Source organism: Fusarium venenatum (assembly GCF_020744135.1).
Source record: "Fusarium venenatum strain MPI-CAGE-CH-0201 chromosome Unknown EDB82scaffold_2, whole genome shotgun sequence".
Classification (NCBI taxonomy): domain Eukaryota; kingdom Fungi; phylum Ascomycota; class Sordariomycetes; order Hypocreales; family Nectriaceae; genus Fusarium; species Fusarium venenatum.
The window spans coordinates 171,465-191,233 of NW_027072130.1; the positions used below are offsets into that span (position 1 = coordinate 171,465).

General features: G+C 46.6%; 7 protein-coding genes across 7 annotated transcripts; 4 read left to right on the forward strand and 3 right to left on the reverse strand.

Moving 5' to 3' along the window:
* Positions 1-50: 50 nt before the first annotated feature.
* EDB82DRAFT_553393 (uncharacterized protein) lies at positions 51-3,320 on the reverse strand (the record flags this gene model as incomplete). The annotated part of the gene is made up of 1 exon (XM_025732731.2): positions 51-3,320. One exon carries the CDS (start codon positions 3,318-3,320, stop codon positions 51-53), a length of 3,270 nt encoding a protein of 1,089 aa, XP_025583708.2.
* Positions 3,321-5,990: 2,670 nt separating this feature from the next.
* Positions 5,991-7,560, reverse strand: EDB82DRAFT_573468 (peptidase S8/S53 domain-containing protein). Its single transcript, XM_025732733.2, has 4 exons — positions 7,199-7,560; positions 6,960-7,139; positions 6,721-6,893; positions 5,991-6,667 (listed from the first exon to the last, which is right to left on the reverse strand). The coding sequence occupies exons 1-4, from the start codon at positions 7,466-7,468 to the stop codon at positions 6,127-6,129; spliced, it is 1,164 nt and encodes a 387-aa protein (XP_025583709.1). The 5' UTR covers positions 7,469-7,560; the 3' UTR covers positions 5,991-6,126.
* A 1,826-nt stretch (positions 7,561-9,386) lies between these two features.
* EDB82DRAFT_494243 (glycosyl hydrolase family 61-domain-containing protein) lies at positions 9,387-11,405 on the forward strand. Its single transcript, XM_065608474.1, has 8 exons — positions 9,387-9,977; positions 10,038-10,244; positions 10,298-10,339; positions 10,396-10,499; positions 10,554-10,667; positions 10,726-10,770; positions 10,824-10,922; positions 10,994-11,405. Exons 1-8 carry the CDS (start codon positions 9,827-9,829, stop codon positions 11,102-11,104), a joined length of 873 nt encoding a protein of 290 aa, XP_065464396.1. The 5' UTR covers positions 9,387-9,826; the 3' UTR covers positions 11,105-11,405.
* Positions 10,900-11,405, forward strand: EDB82DRAFT_494244 (uncharacterized protein). Its single transcript, XM_065608475.1, has one exon. The coding sequence runs from the start codon at positions 11,127-11,129 to the stop codon at positions 11,373-11,375; it is 249 nt and encodes an 82-aa protein (XP_065464397.1). The 5' UTR covers positions 10,900-11,126; the 3' UTR covers positions 11,376-11,405.
* An 814-nt stretch (positions 11,406-12,219) lies between these two features.
* EDB82DRAFT_443024 (methanesulfonate monooxygenase) lies at positions 12,220-13,705 on the reverse strand. Its single transcript, XM_025732736.2, has 2 exons — positions 13,424-13,705; positions 12,220-13,366 (listed from the first exon to the last, which is right to left on the reverse strand). Exons 1-2 carry the CDS (start codon positions 13,474-13,476, stop codon positions 12,256-12,258), a joined length of 1,164 nt encoding a protein of 387 aa, XP_025583712.1. The 5' UTR covers positions 13,477-13,705; the 3' UTR covers positions 12,220-12,255.
* Positions 13,706-14,260: 555 nt separating this feature from the next.
* Positions 14,261-15,698, forward strand: EDB82DRAFT_544539 (chaperonin 10-like protein; the record flags this gene model as incomplete). The annotated part of the gene is made up of 5 exons (XM_025732737.2): positions 14,261-14,418; positions 14,485-14,596; positions 14,660-14,996; positions 15,050-15,163; positions 15,220-15,698. 5 exons carry the CDS (start codon positions 14,261-14,263, stop codon positions 15,696-15,698), a joined length of 1,200 nt encoding a protein of 399 aa, XP_025583713.2.
* Positions 15,699-16,437: 739 nt separating this feature from the next.
* Positions 16,438-19,502, forward strand: EDB82DRAFT_430044 (thermophilic desulfurizing enzyme family protein; the record flags this gene model as incomplete). The annotated part of the gene is made up of 8 exons (XM_065607687.1): positions 16,438-16,633; positions 16,708-16,818; positions 16,889-17,090; positions 17,487-17,650; positions 17,958-18,312; positions 18,371-18,844; positions 18,924-19,032; positions 19,092-19,502. Coding segments are annotated over 8 exons (2,022 nt in total), but the record flags the coding sequence as incomplete, so codon positions are not given.
* Positions 19,503-19,769: the final 267 nt, after the last annotated feature.

Consider the following 19,769-nt stretch of genomic DNA (forward strand, 5'->3'; position numbering starts at 1 on the left):
AAATTCTAGCTCCAACATTCCTGCATTGCCCACCATTTGGCCTTGCAGATTTAATGAGAGGGGGAAGAGTCTTTGCCAGAGTCTGAGCCAGAGGCATCTTTGCCAGAAGAGTCTGAACCAGAAGACTCCACAGCAGCAGGAGCAGTTTGCATCGACTCAGGTGCATTGTCAGAAGCCTGTTGTTGCACAGATGTAGGTTGCTGCTGCTCAGAAGGAGGTTGATAAACCGACGTCGGTTGCTGTTGTACAGAGGTGGGTTGTTCGACAGACGTAGGCTGCTGATACACAGATGTGGGCTGCTGCATAGAAGTGGGCTTTTCGATGGATGTAGACTGCTCAACTGACGTAGGATAAATTGGCATCGATTGAGTCATTCGCGTAGAAGTCTCAGTTGACTGGGTTGCATAGGTAGAAGTCGCCCAGGTCTCAGTTGTGGAGTGGTAGACATTGTTTGTCTTGCTACTGTAGTCAGTTCCTGTGGTAACTGTAACGGTGGAAGCAGTTAACGGAGGAGGCACAATCCTTGTGTATTTAGTCTCGGGAACAGTTGTGGTGTAAGTGTAAGTATAACAGGTTGTGGCCGTGGCGTATACAGTCGAGGTCTTGTGGCCAATAGCACAGTAGGGTACTACATCTGCACAAGCAGTGATGGTATAATACTCGGTAGTGTAGTAAGTGTAAGTTGAAGTGGAAGTGACAACAACAGGTGGAGACGGAGGATGATACGTCGGACAAGGCACGTATTCCGTCTTGACCTCTGGGCAGAGAGTGGTTGAGAGAGCGATAGTTTCGGTTTTGACGTAAGGAGTACCGTAATCGCACCAGTCATCATCCCAAGCACAATCATCCATGGTCTTGACTTTGGTTGTGTAGACAGTGGAAGCGGACCAGCTGGTACTGAGTTTCTCACTCACGCATTCGTCAGGTTCGTAATGAGCGGTAGGGGCAGGGGCCACCTCAGTGATGGGACAGACAGTAGTGTAGATGGGAACAATTTCCGTAGTTATGTATGGTTCCTCGGGGCAGTAAGGCTCACATTCTGTGACAGTTCGATAATAGGTGGTGTACACAGTCGAGGTAGTCCACTGAGGCTCTGGAGTTGGCTCATAATCAATAGGACAAATAGTGGTGTAAATCGGGATGATCTCAGTTGTTTCATAAGGAATGTAGCCACAGTTGTTAACCCAAGGAGCACACTCTGTGATAGTGTATATTGTAGTGGAGTAGACAGTTGAAGTGGTGTACTCGGTAGTATACTCAGTAGTCAACCTGGACTTGGTGACAGTGGTAGTCTTGGTCGGCTGTGATGTCAACTCGGTAGTAGTAGTGACAGTGATAGGCTTAGTAGGCTTGGTCGTAGTCTCTGTCTTCACAGTGGTGGTAGGTACAGACTGAGTGGTCAAAGTCGTTGGTACAGATTTTGTAGTCGTGGGCACAGACTTTGTAGTTGTGGGCACAGACTTGGTGGTTGTAGGGACAGACTCTGTAGTTGTGGGCACAGACTTTGTAGTCGTGGGCACAGACTTGGTGGTTGTCGGTACAGTCTGAGTGGTCAAAGTCGTTGTTGGTACAGTCTTTGTGGTTGTAGGGACAGACTCTGTAGTCGTGGGCATGGACTTGGTGGTTGTAGGGACAGACTCTGTAGTCGTGGGGACAGACTTTGTAGTCGTGGGCACAGACTTGGTGGTTGTAGGGACAGACTCTGTAGTCGTGGACATGGACTTGGTGGTTGTAGGGATAGTCTGAGTGGTCAGAGTCGTTGTTGGTATAGATTTTGTGGTTGTAGGGACAGACTCTGTAGTCGTGGGCATGGACTTGGTGGTTGTCGGTACAGTCTGAGTGGTCAAAGTCGTTGTTGATACAGATTTTGTGGTTGTAGAGACAGACTCTGTAGTCGTAGGCACAGACTTTGTAGTCGTGGGCACAGACTCTGTAGTCGTGGGCATGGACTTGGTGGTTGTAGGGACAGACTTTGTAGTCGTGGGCACAGACTCTGTAGTCGTGGGCATGGACTTGGTAGTCGTAGGTACAGATTCAGTGGTTGTAGGTAGAGTTGGCCTGGAAGTTGGCTGGGTGGACATGGAAGTTGGCTGCGTTGGCATGGACGTCGGTTGAGTAGGCCTAGAAGTTGGCCATGTAGTTGGCTGGGAGGTAGACCATCCCTGGGTTGGCTTGGATGTAGGGTACTGCTGGGTAGGCTTGGATGTAGGCCACTGCTGGGTAGGCTTGGATGTAGGCCACTGCTGGGTAGGCTTGGATGTAGGCCACTGCTGGGTAGGCTTGGATGTAGGCCACTGCTGGGTTGGCTTGGATGTAGGCCACTGCTGGGTAGGCTTGGATGTAGGCCACTGCTGGGTTGGCTTGGATGTAGGCCACTGCTGGGGTGGCTGATATGTAGGGTACTGTTGGGTTGGCCGAGAGGTTGCCCAATTCTGTTTAGGTTTTTGAAATCGGGCTGGGGCTTGAGGCTCAGAATCGTCTGTGGGAGCGGCAGCCTCGGCAGTGTCTTGTTGACCACCATTGTTGTTACCTCTTAAGGGAGAAGAGACTACAGGATCTTCTTGCTCAGTGTTGTCTGAAGTATTGTCCTGTTGATTTGAAGAATCGGAAGAGTGATGAGAAGCAGCATTGTTTTGAGCATTACCCTGATCCCCATTGCCAGAAGTGTCGTCCCTCGAAGAAGAATCGTCAGAGTTAGACTGCGCAGAAGTGGCAGAATTTTGTTTTCTGTTGCCAGAAGAACCATCTCCAGATCCAGAGGTATCAGGCTCAGGTTGAGCAGCAGCATCATTATTGCTGGTTCTTCCTGAGCCACTGCCTTGGGATTGAGATTTACCAGACTCAAGCTGATCTGCAGCAGCATTATTACTGGTTCTTCCTGAACCGCCGCCTTGAGATCCATCGGAATCGGAATCAGGTTGAGCAGCAGCATCATTATTGCTGGTTCTTCCTGAGCCACCGCCACCACCACTGCCTTGGGATCGGGATTTACCAGACTCAGGCTGAGCAGTAGCAGCATTGTTCTGAGAAGTTCCTTTGTTGGCATTCCCCGAAGAGCCACCACCTGAGGAGGAAGAATCGGAAGCAGGGGACTTAACGGAATCCTGATCATCGTCCCCCCCATCCTCACCAGCAGTAGCGGCTTGCGGCTTGGAAGAGAGGTCAGCCCTTTCAGCGAAGCTTCTAGCCTCATGGAATACTGGGTCACTGTAGGCCCGGGGTAAGTGTTTGGCGTCCCGTGGCTGGTGACGACTTAAGTCCACGACACTAGCATTCGCCGCGCCCAAAAGAGCGACGCCGAGGAAGAAAGAGCCTCTCATGATTTGGATATTCAACGAATATTTCGGCAATTGAGAATTAGTTAGGAAGCGAGAGCAGGATCTAAGCAAGTAGGGACAGCTAGAATCTATATATCAAGTCATAAGCTCAAGAGCCAAATCAACACTTCAGCTCTCCGTCACACGCACACATACGCACTCGTATACGTACACATGCATGCAAACACACATGTATACGAATACACACACTCTCAAACCATGCATCGTCGATCCAGAACAGGAAAGAAGTCATCGTATACGAGTTTTCCCATGCAGAGAAATGACATGATGAGGTCACCAAGAGACACCCAAACGGCCTTGATGGGACGGATTCTCAAGTAGTTGGTCAGATGAAGTGGAAGCATGCACACAACCAAGGCACGGGGTTAGATATCATCTAACGCCAATGGGTGCTCTAACGGCTGGGCTGCGACAAACACGGTAACTAATGAACCGCTGGAGCGAATTAGGAAACAGAAGATGGTCCAGTTCAGTCGGTTGGCGGGCATCATGGCCCGAATAGTCTTGGGTTGCCTGTCGCATTACGAATTAGATGGCAGGAGAGAGTCTAAGATGGGTAAATGGAACAGCAGTGCAGTCGCTCTGCAGCAAATAGTCTAATGAGAACGCTACATCTCACAATTGCTTGGCAAAATGATGGAAAAGGCCGTCGTCTTTAGTTTGGAGTTGGTGTGGTGTGCATGTATTGGCAGGCGACACTCTCATCGAGTCCACTGTGAGGCTATCAACATATGGTTATTCATAGTTCCCACTCATTCAAGATCTAGAGGCATTTTCTCTGATAATTAGGGCTCTGCAGCCAACAGAATCGAAAGTCAGTATATCACATCTGTACCTCGTGCATTAGTAAAAACAGCTTTATACGAGGTGGAGATTGAGTTCCTGTGGTGTTTGACTTTTTGCTCAGGAGCCCGGCTGCCGTTGTCCAACGGCCAGAAGAGGAAGCACCGTTTTTCCTGGCAAGTAAGTTTTGGTATCGGCATCGTTAGCCCGAGTGTGTTGGAACCAACAGACTGGTACGTGGTCCTGTGGCTTAGTGCTTATCCATACATTCTGCTGTTCCTTGACAAATTTAGTGATTATCTGCAATTCCCAAAGTCTGTTCCTTGGCGCACATTTCCACTCCGTTGATCGTTTCGCACACTGCTCTCCCATACACAGCCAACATCTACTTACATTAGACAAAGTAGTTGGATCTATTAAAAAGATATGGCAATTGGCTCTTTACCTAGTACCAATCATCTTGAAAAGATTATTGCTAAGGGTTCTGTCTTGTGGTTGCAACTACTCTTCTCTATCGAGGAGTCCAAGCTCGCCAAGGGAAGTTTGGTTGATGCAGCTCACGAAGCGAAACGCCTAGAAGAGGCGTCATGAAGGCGTCTCAGTTAGTCTCGCCATCACTAAACAACTGTGAGTAGTGTGATTCTGTTGATTGGTGTGGCTCCAAAGATACTGTGAGACGGTAGGTAAAGGCGACAGTTGCATATGAGATGATTGAAGGAAATTGTTCACAAGATTCACTTTTCCTCGTATTTTACAGCCCGACCCAAAACATCAATCGTATACTATCAATCTCAGAATTCAACCAGGACAGAGCCACAGGCATAGTCTCAATCGAGAGTATTCCAACATGATGGAACCACGACACTCTTCACCAGAGACTTGGACCGCATCTAGAACTTCATTATCTCGCAAGTTGGCATCTCAAACGTGATCGCCATGGATAAAAAATGATAGCGACTATCATCTAATATATTGCATCCATCAAGCGTGAGTTACTGGGTGAACGACAGAACTGCCGGATAGGTCACGCGACACTTAGGTGTAGCTTCATTTGCAATTCGACAAATGGGTTACATGTGATAATGTCAAATGAGGAGGTTCTGAAGAATTGTTTGTCTGAAGAAAATGAAAGTTAAGCTCCTCAAAGCGATGATTACATGACCTGCGCTTCTCTTCTGGGAGGCAGTAGACATCTCTAACGCCACATGGTGACGTGACCAGATACTTCAATAGTTCAGTAGAGGCAAGGGTATCATACAGCTGGGGCTTGAAGTAGAAATCCACGCATGTCTGTTAATTGGAGCACGCGGTAACGTCTCAGTGCGGGGTACCAGGTCTTGAGACTGGAAAACAATCAGATATGACGAGGGGGCGTTAATCTTTATTCGAGGGAAAAGACAACGGGGAAAAACTGAGAGATTCATCTGTTGTGGCGCTACTTGTGGCGCTTATCAGAGGCCGACTGGGTAGGAAGGCCAAGCTAAGCGAGTCAGGACAAATTTGTTCTTTGACAGCCTCAGGCCAACAGCGCTTCAATTGAGGATATAAGCGATTACGATAACGTTACTATGCTTAGTATGCTATCGGGTTATTCACTAAACCAGCACATGGTTACAAGTCTCTGGTAACATGATTCAGGGATGTTTGCGTTCGCCAACGATCTGCGTTGAACAGTATTATAAATGACATTGGACTCAGCAATGCAGGTCCCAATGCAAACACAACGTTTATCGACACCATTGGTTCATAAATCGCAAACAATTCACCGTGATTAGTAGATCCAATAGTGGAATTATGGTGTGATTTTAAGTTCAATTAAACTACACCGAAAATGCACCCTTCATGAAAAGAACAACCTTTTCACTGATTAGTATCTATCTAATAGCTTAGACACGGGGTTAAAAATGTTAAATATTAGTTTAGCTTATCTGGCATTAGATTCCTACCCCCTGTATATAAACCGAAGGAATATCCCCATTCTAAAGTACTTGTTTTAGCTTGCTACTTATTTTGCCTGGCCGTTCTGGAGCAAAAGGTTCTTAGTTCCTTGAGGAACACCCTTAATGGTATCCTTCAGAGCAATGCTCTGGAGGTACTCGCAAAGACCAACCGCAGACCTTCCAAGACCGAGGAAGTAGGCTGCAACTCCAGCAACATGCGGTGTGGCCATGGATGTGCCCGAAATAGAACGGGTAATGCCTCCAGGCCATGTGCTCAGAACCGCGACACCAGGAGCGTACAGGTCAACAACCTTGCCATAGTTGGAGAACGTAGCGACAGTGTCATCCTTTGCTGTCGCGCCGATGGTGCAGACGCTGGGCTCTGAGGCAGGCGAGTTACTTGAGGCATCGACTGGCCTTCCCTTCTCGTCGCCGTTACCAGCAGCCACAGCGGCAAAGAAGCCAGCGTCGACAAGGGCTTTGGCAGCATCATTGATGCCCTTAGAAGGGATCTCTCCAAATGACATGCTCACAACAACACCCTTGGGGCAGTTTCTTTTGGGAGCATCACGCAAGACCATGTCCATGCCAGCAATGATGGAAGACCTTTGGTTCGTCAGTTGGGACATTAAAGGCGTATTCATAGGGTTATAACGTACGCGACTCCTTCTCCAGTGGAGTTGAAGAGCTTGATTCCGTAAAGCTGTGTTTTCTTGGCAACTCCATATGTCTTGGATCCGATTGTACCGGCGCAGTGGGTGCCATGACCATGATCGTCCACCCAGATATCGTCAACATAAGTGGCAATAAACTCGGCACGACCCTCAAAGTCCTATGGGATGTTAGATAAGAGAATTTGAAGGAGAGATTTAATCTCAAGAGAGAATAGAGGCCATACAGGATGTGTGGTGTCAATACCAGTGTCCAGGACATAGGCACATGTGCCTTTGCCAGCCGAATCATCATATGAATATCTTGTCTCTCCAGTCTTCTTGCTGGAAAGTCGCGCAAGACCCCATGGTGCCTGCTTTTGAACAGCGGAAATCCTGGCAACTGAGTCTTGCTCAATGTATGCGACCTAGATATATTTGATTAGTCAAGTTCCACCACGGAAACTCAAGTTGTATCTCTACTTACGTTGGGGTTGTTACGCAAGTCATCTACATCTCGGGCAGACAGACTCGCAGAAAATCCACCAAGATTGTCAAAGACCATATCGGGCTTGATATCAATGGCCTTTGCTGCTGACTTGACACGTGCAGTACTATCTGAGGTTGGCTTCATCATGACGATGTACTTTCCCTCGATACCACTCTCATCTCGACTGATAAGAGGCGCCCGCTTTTCGAGACTGGCTGTGGCAGACCCAGCTGCGAGAAGACTGACAGAAATAGTCGAGAGACGCATTTTAGTTGAGAAGATGTGGAAGATAACGAAAGAATGAAGTTCGCCTGGAAAGTGATCCCACTCTTGCTGCGAGTTCGGACTTTTTATACCACAGTCACGGCATTGATGGATACTTGCAAAAGGTCTCCAGGTTCCACTATCGTGTATCATAGCCTCTGTTAGGAAGGTGAAGGACCCTGGTCGACGGTCCAAGCGATCAAAAGACCCCTGAAGCCAGTCTAGCAGGGATCGGCCCAAAGCCCAAGATGGCACAACTCCTTCCTTTTGCAAAAGTCCATGGAACTTTATACTAGTTAACTCTAAAGCTAATCTTTAATTGTTAGGTCCTTTTACATAGTTGCTATATATGTTATATGATCCAATTATGCGACCGAAATAAAGAGTCCTTAAATGGCTTACTAATCTGATTAAATGTCTACGTTCTAAGAGGAACCTTTCCTACTTAACTGGCTACTGCTTAAATTATTAAAAAATCATTTATAAAAAGTTAACTTGCACTACATTACTTAGTATATCAATCATAGAAATACTGACCGTTAATTAAGGCTCAAGTTGTTAAACTACTATAATTAGGCTACCGTAAAAGTTTAAACACTTAGAACTCGGGGAAACTGCTTCTGAACAATTTGTCACGCATAAAAGATGTCTTCGATCAAGTCGCCGATAATATACTACCCACGGACACATGGTGTTATCAACAGCTATTTTCCAAGATAGACCATACCAATGAGGACTATGTGTGCCCTGTCCAAGGAAGGAAGCGGTGAGGTGTTGTTGATCGACTGAGCGGACTCGCACATCATCAGAAGCTTGACCAATCAGGGCGCCGTATTTACTGACACTTCGCTATTTGTTGATGATCAGCGCAGGGTTCATATGTGCTGGCTCCTAGGAGGATCTTAGATAGGATACAGCTCAAATGCAGGGGTTCTCAGCTACGAATGCATTCCTGTTTCTTGCCAGACTAACACCATTAGTCCTCTCACACTGACTCGCGATATCTTTTAATGTTTGACGGGGGAGGAAACATATCAGTTCGTTTGTGTTTAGTTGAATTGAACATGAACGTCAGGTTGGATTCTGGATTCAAGAGCTATTCATTGCAATAAAGCAGCCTCCGTGTTTGATCTTCTCATGAGATCAGGTCACTACCAAACTTGTCTCGGCGGTACAAACCTGAAATTCGAGCAAACCTAGATCGCCCATTGTAAAACAGCTACTTAAAACTTCGTACATACCTTCGGTAACAGAATTCTGAGGACGAGTTCGGCCAGGAGGAGAGGGAAAAACTATCCCACTTGCCCGTTGCGCGTAATGCAGTAACGATCATCGAAGGAAACAGAAAATCCACAAAAGGGGTAGAGGTGTCATCATATAGATTACTAGTATTGATTACTGGTATATCAGAACACCTATTAGGAGACTCATGTGGATTGATGGCGAATTTATACCACTGCCCCCCACGAGTAGTCATTTCAGTACGGCTGCTAACCATTAAGTAGTTGGCAGATTTGATTTCAGAAAATACCCAATATCTTTTTTAACTGTCATGTTCTGGAAATGTATATTAAGACTTGACCCTGTCCAGAAGAATAACCCGACAAGCGCATTGTGGAGAACAAGACACAAAGCTCGATGGAGGATATGCCCGCAACTATTGCACTGAAAATGCAGAGAGGGAGGATGGGTAAGTCAGCACAAAGTTGTTGTTTAATAGAAGACCATCGGCAAAATCACGATGTAACCAATTTATAAATGCCTAAATCCCGGTTAAGTGGTCTGATGTTGGCTGGCTGGCCTCTGAATCCAGCACGGAGCATGACACTCCGGTATAAATCTTCTCCACCGGATGAATTTATGACTTCCGTACGCTAAAAATTTGCTCTCTATTTGTATTTTTCTTTCTCATTGTGGCATATATAGTCGTCAGGAAAATAATATAATTCATTTGTTCTGGGACGCAGAATGGTCAAACAGTCCAAGCAGTATTAACTACTCGCTGCGATGTATTGAATAAGCCTTGAAGTGTTAACATATGAAATACCTGATGACATTACGGTGAGACAATTTGCATCGTTTCATCAGACCATCCATTTTAGGCTTCGAACATGATTAATACCACAAATATATTTCCGTTCTTGGATCTTCGGACATAATTGACAGTCACTTGACACATTGGGACTGTTTATTCTCCGATGAAGGATCAGATGACACATTCTATTGGACGATGGCTTGGGCGACTGGGCCGCCGTTTCAACCGTTCTTTACATTTATACCTCGCCTTTCTATGAAACCAAACTGAACACGGTCAACTCTTCTTTCGTCAGCTTAACATAGAAACCAAGATATTTAGCCATCATGAAGACTGCCAATTTACTTGCGGCCACCATGGCCTTGATGCAAAGTGCATCTGCCCATTACATATTCCAGCAACTGTCAGTTGGTTCGACCAAGTACCCTGTGTTCCAATACATCCGACAGAACTCCAACTACAACTCTCCTGTTACAGGTATGACTCCCACATCCTGTTAGTCTAGAAGTATAGTCCGCTAATTATACGACCATATAGAGCTGGACTCGAACGACTTACGGTGCAATGTCGGCGCATCGGGAGCCAATACCCAAACTGTTGGCGTCAAGGCGGGTGACTCCATCACCTTCACTCTTGACACGGCGGTCTACCATCAGGGACCCATCTCGGTGTACATGTCCAAAGCACCTGGATCTGCTTCATCCTACGATGGAAGCGGTACTTGGTTCAAGATCAAGGACTGGGGTATGGCTCGAGATGACACCTTGGTAACGAAACAATTAATAAAATATCCTTAGGTCCAAGTTTTAACGGTGGATCTTCAAGCTGGCCCATGAATCGTAAGTTCAAACTGGTTATGAATAGTACAACACAACTTAACCTTGTTACTTCTCAGTCAGCTACACTTTCAATCTTCCCGTTTGCATCCCTAACGGCGAGTACCTCCTTCGCATCCAGAGTATCGGTATCCACAACCCATGGCCAGCAGGCGTCCCTCAGGTTAGTAGATTATGTAAATTCTAACCATGGCAAGGCTGACAGCAAAAACCTCAGTTCTACATTAGCTGTGCTCAGATCAACCTTAATGGCGGCGGCAGCACTGTTCCTGGTTCCCAAGTCAAGATTCCCGGTGCCTTCAAAGAGACAGATCCAGGATATACTGCCAACGTATGGCACCACCTCCCCTTCATGTATGGAAGTGAGTCCACTAACGTTTCTCGCACAGATCTACTCCAACTTCAACAGCTACACCATTCCCGGTCCCGCAGTGGTAAGTCAAATCCAAAGCAACACCGTCACGGTTCTGACTGACTGTGACTTTAGTTCTCTTGCAACGGCGCTCCTGGCGGTGACAATAGTGGTACCCCTCCCGCTACTACCCTCCAGACATCCACACAACCAGCTCCCACCCAGCCTGGTAACGTAAGTTCCATCTTTAATGCTTTTGATTCCCACTTACTGTCTAAATGATCATGTGTTCTGACCTGGTACAGTGTGCTTCTCTTTGGGGCCAGTGTGGCGGACAAGGCTTTTCAGGTGCTAAGTGCTGTGCTACTGGGACTTGCAAGTCGGTGAACGACTTTTACTCTCAATGTGTTCAGTAAACCTTTGCTTTGACCTGAGAGTATGTTGTTTTTGAGGACTATCTCGTTGGTTTATTTTTGTTGCAGTCGAGCTTCCGACTTTTGGCGGAATTGTCTTCCGTTACAGTGCGGAATGGACTTTTTCGTCTCGAATGGTTCCTCTGCCAATTGTGTATATACGAGTGCTCTTAATCTCATAATGTCAAGGATAGCATGTGTTTATCAGCCAGCCACTTGGCCTCGTCATCTTCGTCTTTATTGTACTTTTGGGCCTTTGGCAACGGTGCATTGAGGCCGTGGATTGTAATAAGACACATACCCTATTGTTTTCTGAGGCGCTGTGTTGTCCCTTGTTCTGGTTAGTGCCCTCGCGTGTCAGATTTACTGACGAACTCGGCACGTTATTCGTTAGTCGTGACGTAAATGCGGGGTTGAAATCTCCGGAAATAGTTGGTGACATCAGTGCAGCTAACAGGTCTCCCTGGCTTTATCATCGTTCATTCCCCTTGACCTTTACTACACTTTATTCCACTTTTCTCGATTTTATCAAACGGTTATATAACCAGCCCATATTTCGACTATAGCTACACTACAAAATGGCCAAGCACAACATTTTAGCTTGGGTCAAGTACTATGGAAAATACAGTCCGTTCTTTGTGTTTCCTTATCACCACATAGCCACTGACACTTCTTCCTAGCACACGTCAAAGTGAAGAGATTTTGCATGTATTCGTTAGTCTATGTATGCTTGCCATGCACCTGTGGTATGTCAGTCATGTGGACCGATAATGCTCCATGGTGGGACCTGCCAAAGAAACCAGGCGAGGACGCCAACAGCGTCTCCCAGCAGCGGGCACAAGAGGCGGCTGGGTTGCTAGTGGACCAGGCAGACCAAAATACCTAAGGTTTCATAACAGTGTTTGATGACGGCAACTTATTTGGTGTGATGTAAAGAAGAGACTTGAAGAAGGAAGCAGAGTGGATATCTTGTCCATCAAGGCGCTAGGCGAAAGATAGTAGATCATGCCACAGGAGGTGAACCATTTTTATATAGGAGTCCTTAGAGATTGTGTCGATAATTCGGTCGGGAGATGCGAACTGCAACTAAAAAGCGAAATAAATGACTTAAAAGCCTTGTTGAAGTAGCTTTCGACCCTTAATAACTATTACCCTTACGAGCTATAGACTACCCCAGTTCTCTCTATTTCGAAAGCCGCATCCTTCCCTCTTCCTTCCCTCTCCAAATGCCTTACGAGCGGGATAACTTCATTTCCGAACTGAATGATCTCGTCTTCGTAGTGGGGGAACGCAGTAAGCAACAAGTCAATACCCAAGCTTTTCAGAAGGACTATCCGTTCAGCTACTTGCTCCTTGGTGCCGATGAGCTTTGTTTTGAATCCATCATTGTATTGGATGAGATCCTTGAACTTGCTATTCGCCCACATTCCCTGTTTGTTACCGGTGCTCGCACCAGCTTGCTTCACGGCCTCGCCAAATGCCTCGACAGCATCTCGATCGGCCTTGCCTTGGATTTCTTCCAGAACGCGCACTGCTTGTTCTTCGGTCTCTCGAACAATGACAAAACCATTGACGGCGAATTTGACCTCGTGGTTGTTTTTCGCTGCTCGCGCTTTTACGTCTTCGATCTGGGCACGGAACCCTTCAATGTCGTTGCCGTTCATGAAGTACCAGCCGCTGACTTCTGCTGCATTGTTCCTGGCATCATCGCTGTTGCCTCCCTGAAAGATTTCAGGGTGAGGCTTTTGAACAGGTTTCGGGCTCAGGTTATAGTTGGTATAACGATAGAAATCTCCACGGAAAGTGAATCCCGTATCATCTGGTGATGTCCAGATACCCTTCAGCACACGGATGAACTCGTTACTGCGACGATATCTCTCAGCGTGGTCCAGCCACCATTCGCCGACTGAGATGAATTCCTGCTTGAACCAGCCACTGACAATATTGACAGCAATGCGACCATTGCTGTAGTTGTCGATGCTCGCGATCTGCTTAGCTGCCACGGTTGGGTTCCATGGTCCAGGCAAGATGGCGGCGATGATTTTAATTGAATCAGTCGCGCCCAATATCGCTTGCGAGAACGAAACCGATTCGTGCTGCTGCGTCGCACCGTAGGAAGCCAAAAAACGGATTTGAGTCAAGCCATACTCGAAGCCAGCTTTCTCGGCGGCTTTGGCGTACCTGATGTTGCTCGGCAGATCCCAGTTGGTTCTCTGTGGAATTTTGCTGATGACGAGCCCCCCAGAAACATTGGGTACCCAATAGCTATCCTGAAGTTAGTATGTACTCAAACAAGCGGAAGATGCGATGAAAGCTGCATACGCGAATTGAAGCCTATCAGGCTCTGCATTCAAAGGATGTACTGGTGCCGCCATTGATTCAAATTGAGATCAGTCTGGGATCTCAGGAAGTCGCTATGACCTGTCTTGAGCGGACCCTGATAGTTGCGTCAGCTTCGTCACCTTGAATGAAGCCGATGCTGGGTGTATTGCGCAACTCTTTGAAGTTTACGTCTGTAGAGAAAAGCGACTTTGATGTACAAGTAGCCTAGTAAATGAAATTATATTTGATAAAACTTGCAGCTAACGACGCTCCAAACTTATCATCGGGCATAGTTAAATGATTTGATGACATAAGACCTCCATATAGTGGGATGGTGGGATGAGGTTGTTTTGTGCTTTATTGCGCCATCCTTACCCACGTCCCCTGGACGCGAACGCAGCGCTCGCAACTTGTCATTAAAATGGTGCCATTGCCATTTCATGAGGCCGATTTACCACATTGTGCACTTTCTATATCCAACGACGTAAGAAGCTTGCCTCCTGATTCGCTATCTTCGTCACGGGTCAATGGGAAGTAAATCCCTCTCCACATCTCTATAGCACTGTCGCACATCTTAGCTCCACGTGGATGGCCGATCATGAATGTAGGACACCCTTCAACGTGGGGTATCCAATGTGCCGTGTTCGGATCAAGCATACAATATTTACATAGAGTGTACATGCTGCGAGTTACGGAGCAAAGGAATTTCTCGGCACTAGAATAGACATACGCATATATTTAAACAGCTCCGTATTGGACACGCCAAGTGCCGTGACGAACTCTGTAAATTGCCCAGGCATCACCATGGCCTATCTGCAGCATTTTCAACCACAGCCAATGGCTGAATTGCCTTCTAAGCAGAGCATTTTACTCCTGCATGAAGTTGGACAGAGGTACCAGATTGAATCAAATGGGAAGATACCCACGCCATCTCATGGGGATCTTTTGATTGAGATACATGCAATCGGGCTCAATCCAATTGATTGGAAATCAGCGTAAGTCTCAACATGTTTCCTGCTCGCCACCATGGTTTTTTTGATAGACCGTACTAAAAGCAACAGCACTTATGGATTTGGAATCCCCCAGCTACCCTGTGTAAATGGAAGAGAGTTTGTAGGACGAGTCGTCATTTCAGAGAACGGCCATCAGGGTGGCTGGCATCTTGGAGATTGGGTAGGTCAAGTCTATTCCGAAAACCCGGTCCCTGGAACACTTGTGTTGACTAAAAATGTCCAGGTGCTCGGTATTTCTACCGACTACAGAGATTTCAAGAAGGCCGCATTCCAGGAGTTCGCAATTGTATGCGCCCATAATGCCATACGCATTCCGCCCAACATTGGCAATCCTCTCGCCACTGCCGCTGTCGGAGTAGCTTATGTGACTGCTGCCCTATCCCTAGGGGTTTGTTTGGGTGTTGGCTTTAGTCGACAAAGCAGCATAGATCACCATAGCTTGCTGCAGATTGCGCAAGAGGATCCGAGTGACCTACCTTTGGACGTGGAGCCCGAAGTCATTCCGGGTATAGCGCATGACTGCAGTCCCCGTCCGGATGACTGGATAATGATTTACGGTGGTAGGTCCCTTACTTCGCAGTTCGAGTAGCATGCCTTCTGATGACTGGAACAGCATCTAGTGTCACTGCTCAAATTGCTATCCAGTTATCAAAGCTCGCTGGACTAAAGGTCGTTGGTGTCGCGAACCTAGAGAAACACCGGCAGTTGCTCGAGTCCCTGGGAACCGGTAAGTAATACCTCCCGGACCTGGGTCGACGCACGGAGATCTAATGAAAATTCAAGATATCTTAATCGACAGGGAAGATCTCGCTGCAGCTTCGCAAGAAGTGAATCAACTACTGCCAGGGAGACTTCGCTTCGCTATAGATACTGTGGGTAGTAGTAGTGCAGAATGGTGCCAGAACGTCATCATACACAACCGATCCCAAACTGCAGGGACAACTACCACGGACCTAGACCATAGCACTGGCTATAGCAGGGATGAAGAGAGTCGTCGAGGACATCTAGTTGTCTTTACCGGCAAACCAAAAACATCCCATCCCGAGGTGAAGATTCATCGAGTGCCAGTTAAGCTGTTCCATACACACGAACGCATTGGCACATATCTCAGTACTTGGCTCCATGAACTCCTCGACGGCTCATTTATACAGCTGCCCAGATCTGAAATCATTGATGGAGGGCTAGGGTCTATTAACGGAGCTTTGGAGAGACTGAAGAACGGAGATGTGTCTGGCAGCAGATTGATCATCAGGACCAAATAGTCACGATATTTCATCTGGAATGCGACTTTAATATTTCACGTTATGTACCTTGCCAATCAAATGTTTGCACCCAAAAAGTGCGCGAAAGAGTGTCAAAGTGTTGAATTTGTTTAGGCGATCACGATCACTAGGTTTCAACTTGACAAGAAAAAGAGGGTCTGTTTCTGTCAATATGGTTGCAAGCCCTTGAGGGATTAAGAAGTAGAGTGTAGATCTCTAGCTCGTTAGGCACTAATATGGCCGCGGTGGTATGTAAACCCCCTTCTCTTTAGTCAGTTTTTGACCTACAACTGTATCGCGGCAAAGCCCTGGATGGCGTGATCCAGGGTTGAGAAAGCGCCATGAAAGTCACGAAACTGCTTTATCTAGCGCCAACTCTCAAGCTGTGGCCTTGTTGTATATCCCTGCAAGGGCGAAAAGTGCTGTGATAATGTTGGAGTAATTTTATGTTTAAAATGTTGATAGTGGTTCGTTCAAGTGAGCCAGCTGGTTCCGTTCAAAAATTAGCAACCACTCTTGCCATATACTGAGTATACAGTCTCGACCATCGGCAATAGAAACCATGTCTATCAACAAACATGAAGAAAATAGCCGTACTGTAGCCACCAGGGACTTCACTGAGCGAAGCATAGTGGCCACAGCACCACTCAGACCAATGCCAGCCTCAGCCGTAAGTCCGCTCCATCACGCTCAACAGCAGTACAACGAAAGAAGAGTGAGGAGAAGGCTAATTGAGTAGACTGCTCTACCAATCGGTGCATTTGCGACAACTCTTACCACTTTATCCTTGAGTTTGATGGAGTGGCGGGGTGTCATAATAGTTAACGTATACGTCGCAAATTTCTTCTTCGTTGCGGTTTTTGGCCTCTTGATATCTGCTCAGTGGGAGCTGGCGGCTGGCAACGGATTAGCCTACTCTGTTTACAGTGCATTCGGTAAGTTCAATTTAACAAGCCTCAGTTATCACTTGGCACCGGATAAATGCTAAACATGTCGAAATGGAAACTAGGTCTGTTCTATGCAGGTTACGCGGCAATCTTGACGCCTTCTTTCGGCATCGCAGAAGCGTATGGCGACGATGTGACACAATACAACAATGCTTTGGGATTTTTCATGATCAGTGAGTCAAGGGTCCTCCCATTTGGAACCGTGATATGGTCTCCAGCTAATGGAATGTTTCTGAAAAACAGTATGGAGTGTCTTTGTCTTGACTTTCCTTATTGCCTCACTACCCACAAACGTCGTTTTTATTCTGATTTTCGTATTTGTCGAACTCGGGTTTCTTTTCGTAGCTGCCAGCTATTTTTCTACTGCTGATGGCCATCTCGCGGCCGCTAAAAGATTGAAGCAGACAGGAGGGGTGTTCTGCTTCCTGGCAGGACTTGTCGGATGGTGAGTTGAAGATCGACATTGCAATATAGTGATTAACGCTGAGATATGCTAACACAATCTATACAATAGGTATCTCACGACCCACTTGTTGATAAAGGACTCTATTGTGGAGCTCCCACTTGGAGATACCTCCAAGTACTTTAAAAAGGCATGGAAGCAGGAGTAGTTTGCAGTCCCCAGAATGTAAACTTAGGGCGCAGTAGAAGACCAAGCGTGATCTTCAGCTTAATTTTAGGGGCTTAGACTATCTGCATGATACTGGTTGCTTTAGGTGATTGAACTCTTATGATTGTGTCATGCATACGTTCTGTAAATCTTTTCTATTTTACCTCTAGGTGCTTCTCTATAAACGAGTTCCACAGATAATCTGGTGTCATGCACCCGAACATTATGGAGCCACATTACGTTCGGCTTTTCTATTCCCACTCATCCAGATATCTGTAGGGCCACTAGCTCGGTTGTCAACAGGGAGACTGCGTTAATCACCTCAAGGATAACTATCAAGGTTCGCCATTTCACCATTGCTAGCGTAGATTATGCCATAGTTTGTACATATCATTGTGCCTACTAGCTAGCATAGGTTATACCATAATTTATCTTCATGATTATGCCATTAATTTGTTTTAGCCTGAATCCTACTTCCTCCAATCCAGAACGCTTTGAGCGAATATTCTGGGTGCGCTTCGAGAACCCCCACGTTAAACCATCATTAGGTTTATGATGAAATTGGCTTCGGCCGTTGTCGGCACACGTAATTTGATCGCCGGTAGGCATCATCCGCGTTTGTAGTGCACTGCTCATCAGAGTAAGCTGCACATATAAAATGCTACAAGCTTAAATTACAGAACTAACTGAAACTATTCAGAGTCCAATTCTGCACACACAATCTTTTAATCTTCGTCCTCCCTTATATCTTTAAGATGGCTACTGACAGCCGGCATAACGCAGAAACTGATCCCCAAACTTACGAAGAATATAAGTCAAAGTGGTCAGAACTTCCAACTGATGAGGCCGGTTGGATCGACAGAGCAAAGAAAGTTTCTGATGTTTTAGCAAAAGATGCGTCCGCGCGTGAAAAGGCCAACAAGACACCACGCGCCGAAGTGGCTCTCTTGAAGCATTCTGGCCTTCTGAAGATTTTAGGCCCCAAGAAATACGGAGGTGGCGAGCAACCATGGAGTGTGGGCTATAAGGTCATACGCGAAGTGGCAAAAGGAGATGGGTACGATATTCCTTCCCGCTAAGGATTGTACGAGTAAATTTGCTAACAGAATACCAAGCTCCTTAGGAATGCTTCTAGGATACCATCTTCTTTGGTCAACGACAGCGAACGTTGTGGGGAGCCCTGAGCAAGCTGATCGTATCCAAGAGTTGATTATTACCAACAACTATTTTATCGGTGGTGCTGTGAATCCCCGCGATAGTGATCTTAAAATCACGGCTGAGGGTGACAATATCGTGTTCAATGGCTTCAAATTCTTCAACACTGGGGGCGTCGTTTCGGACCTCACTGTTCTAGAGGGTGCTTATGAGGATACTTCGGATCACATTTTCGCCTTCGTCAAGACAGAGCAGCCTGGCATCAAGTTTTCTTATGATTGGGACAACGTTGGCCTGCGTCTCACAGAGTCAGGCAGCGTGAAAATCGAGAACATTGTTGTGCCTTGGAAGGATGCTCTTGGTTGGGACACTAGTAAGAAAAAGCCAGATCCCGCAATTTTGGGAATACCTTTTGCCTCCCTTCTTCTACCCACGTAAGTGCTTACCGTTAACAACAAGTTGAGACATCGAATCGCAGTGTGTGGATAACAGCTGACAAATCACGACTAATAGTATTCAGTTAGTCTTCAGCAACTTTTACATTGGTATTGCATGGGGTGCTCTCCACGAAGGCTCAGCATATACAAATAAGTCTACCAGAGCCTGGCCATTTGGCGGCGATGTAAGCGCACCCCATACGGATTGTATGCTCCTGATATATGCTGACTTGCCACCAAATAGAACAAAGACAAACCGCAAGATGAATTCTACATTCTCGCGACATACGGCAACTTCCTTGCTCACTTGAGGGCCGCTACGGCAGTGGCCGATCAGGCTGCTCAGGAGATTGTTGCGCTTTATGAACACTCTGGAAGTGTAGAGGAACGGGCAAAGGTAACAGCAACGGCGCGTGGCGAGGCTGCTGAGTGGGTGGCCAGTGTTAAGGTCGTGGCTACGGATACGGGTCTACGCGTAACATCGGGGATCTTCGAGCTTACAGGGTCCAAGTCTACCCAAAGTAAGATTGGGCTTGACCGTTTTTGGCGAGACGTCCGAACTCATTCTCTCCATGACCCCGTTGCCTACAAAAATAGGGAACTTGGTCGCTATCAACTCCTTGGAGAAATTCCGGAGCCTACGTGGTACACATGAGAGTAAGTTCTTTGGTCCCATTGACAACCGAGGGTTGTCGGGAAAACTCCCCAGAACAATACTATCGTTTGTAATTCTCTTTCAATTAAATATATATTTAAACACAACAAAGAGGAGCAGCATAATTATAGACTACAGCAAATGTCAGAAGGTCCAGGCTACATATTGTTATGCAGTCTGCTCAAGATCTACAATGAATGAAGACTGCTTTTAACGCAAACCAGAGTTGAAGATTGTTTTTATATTCCACACTTTTGGAAACAGCAT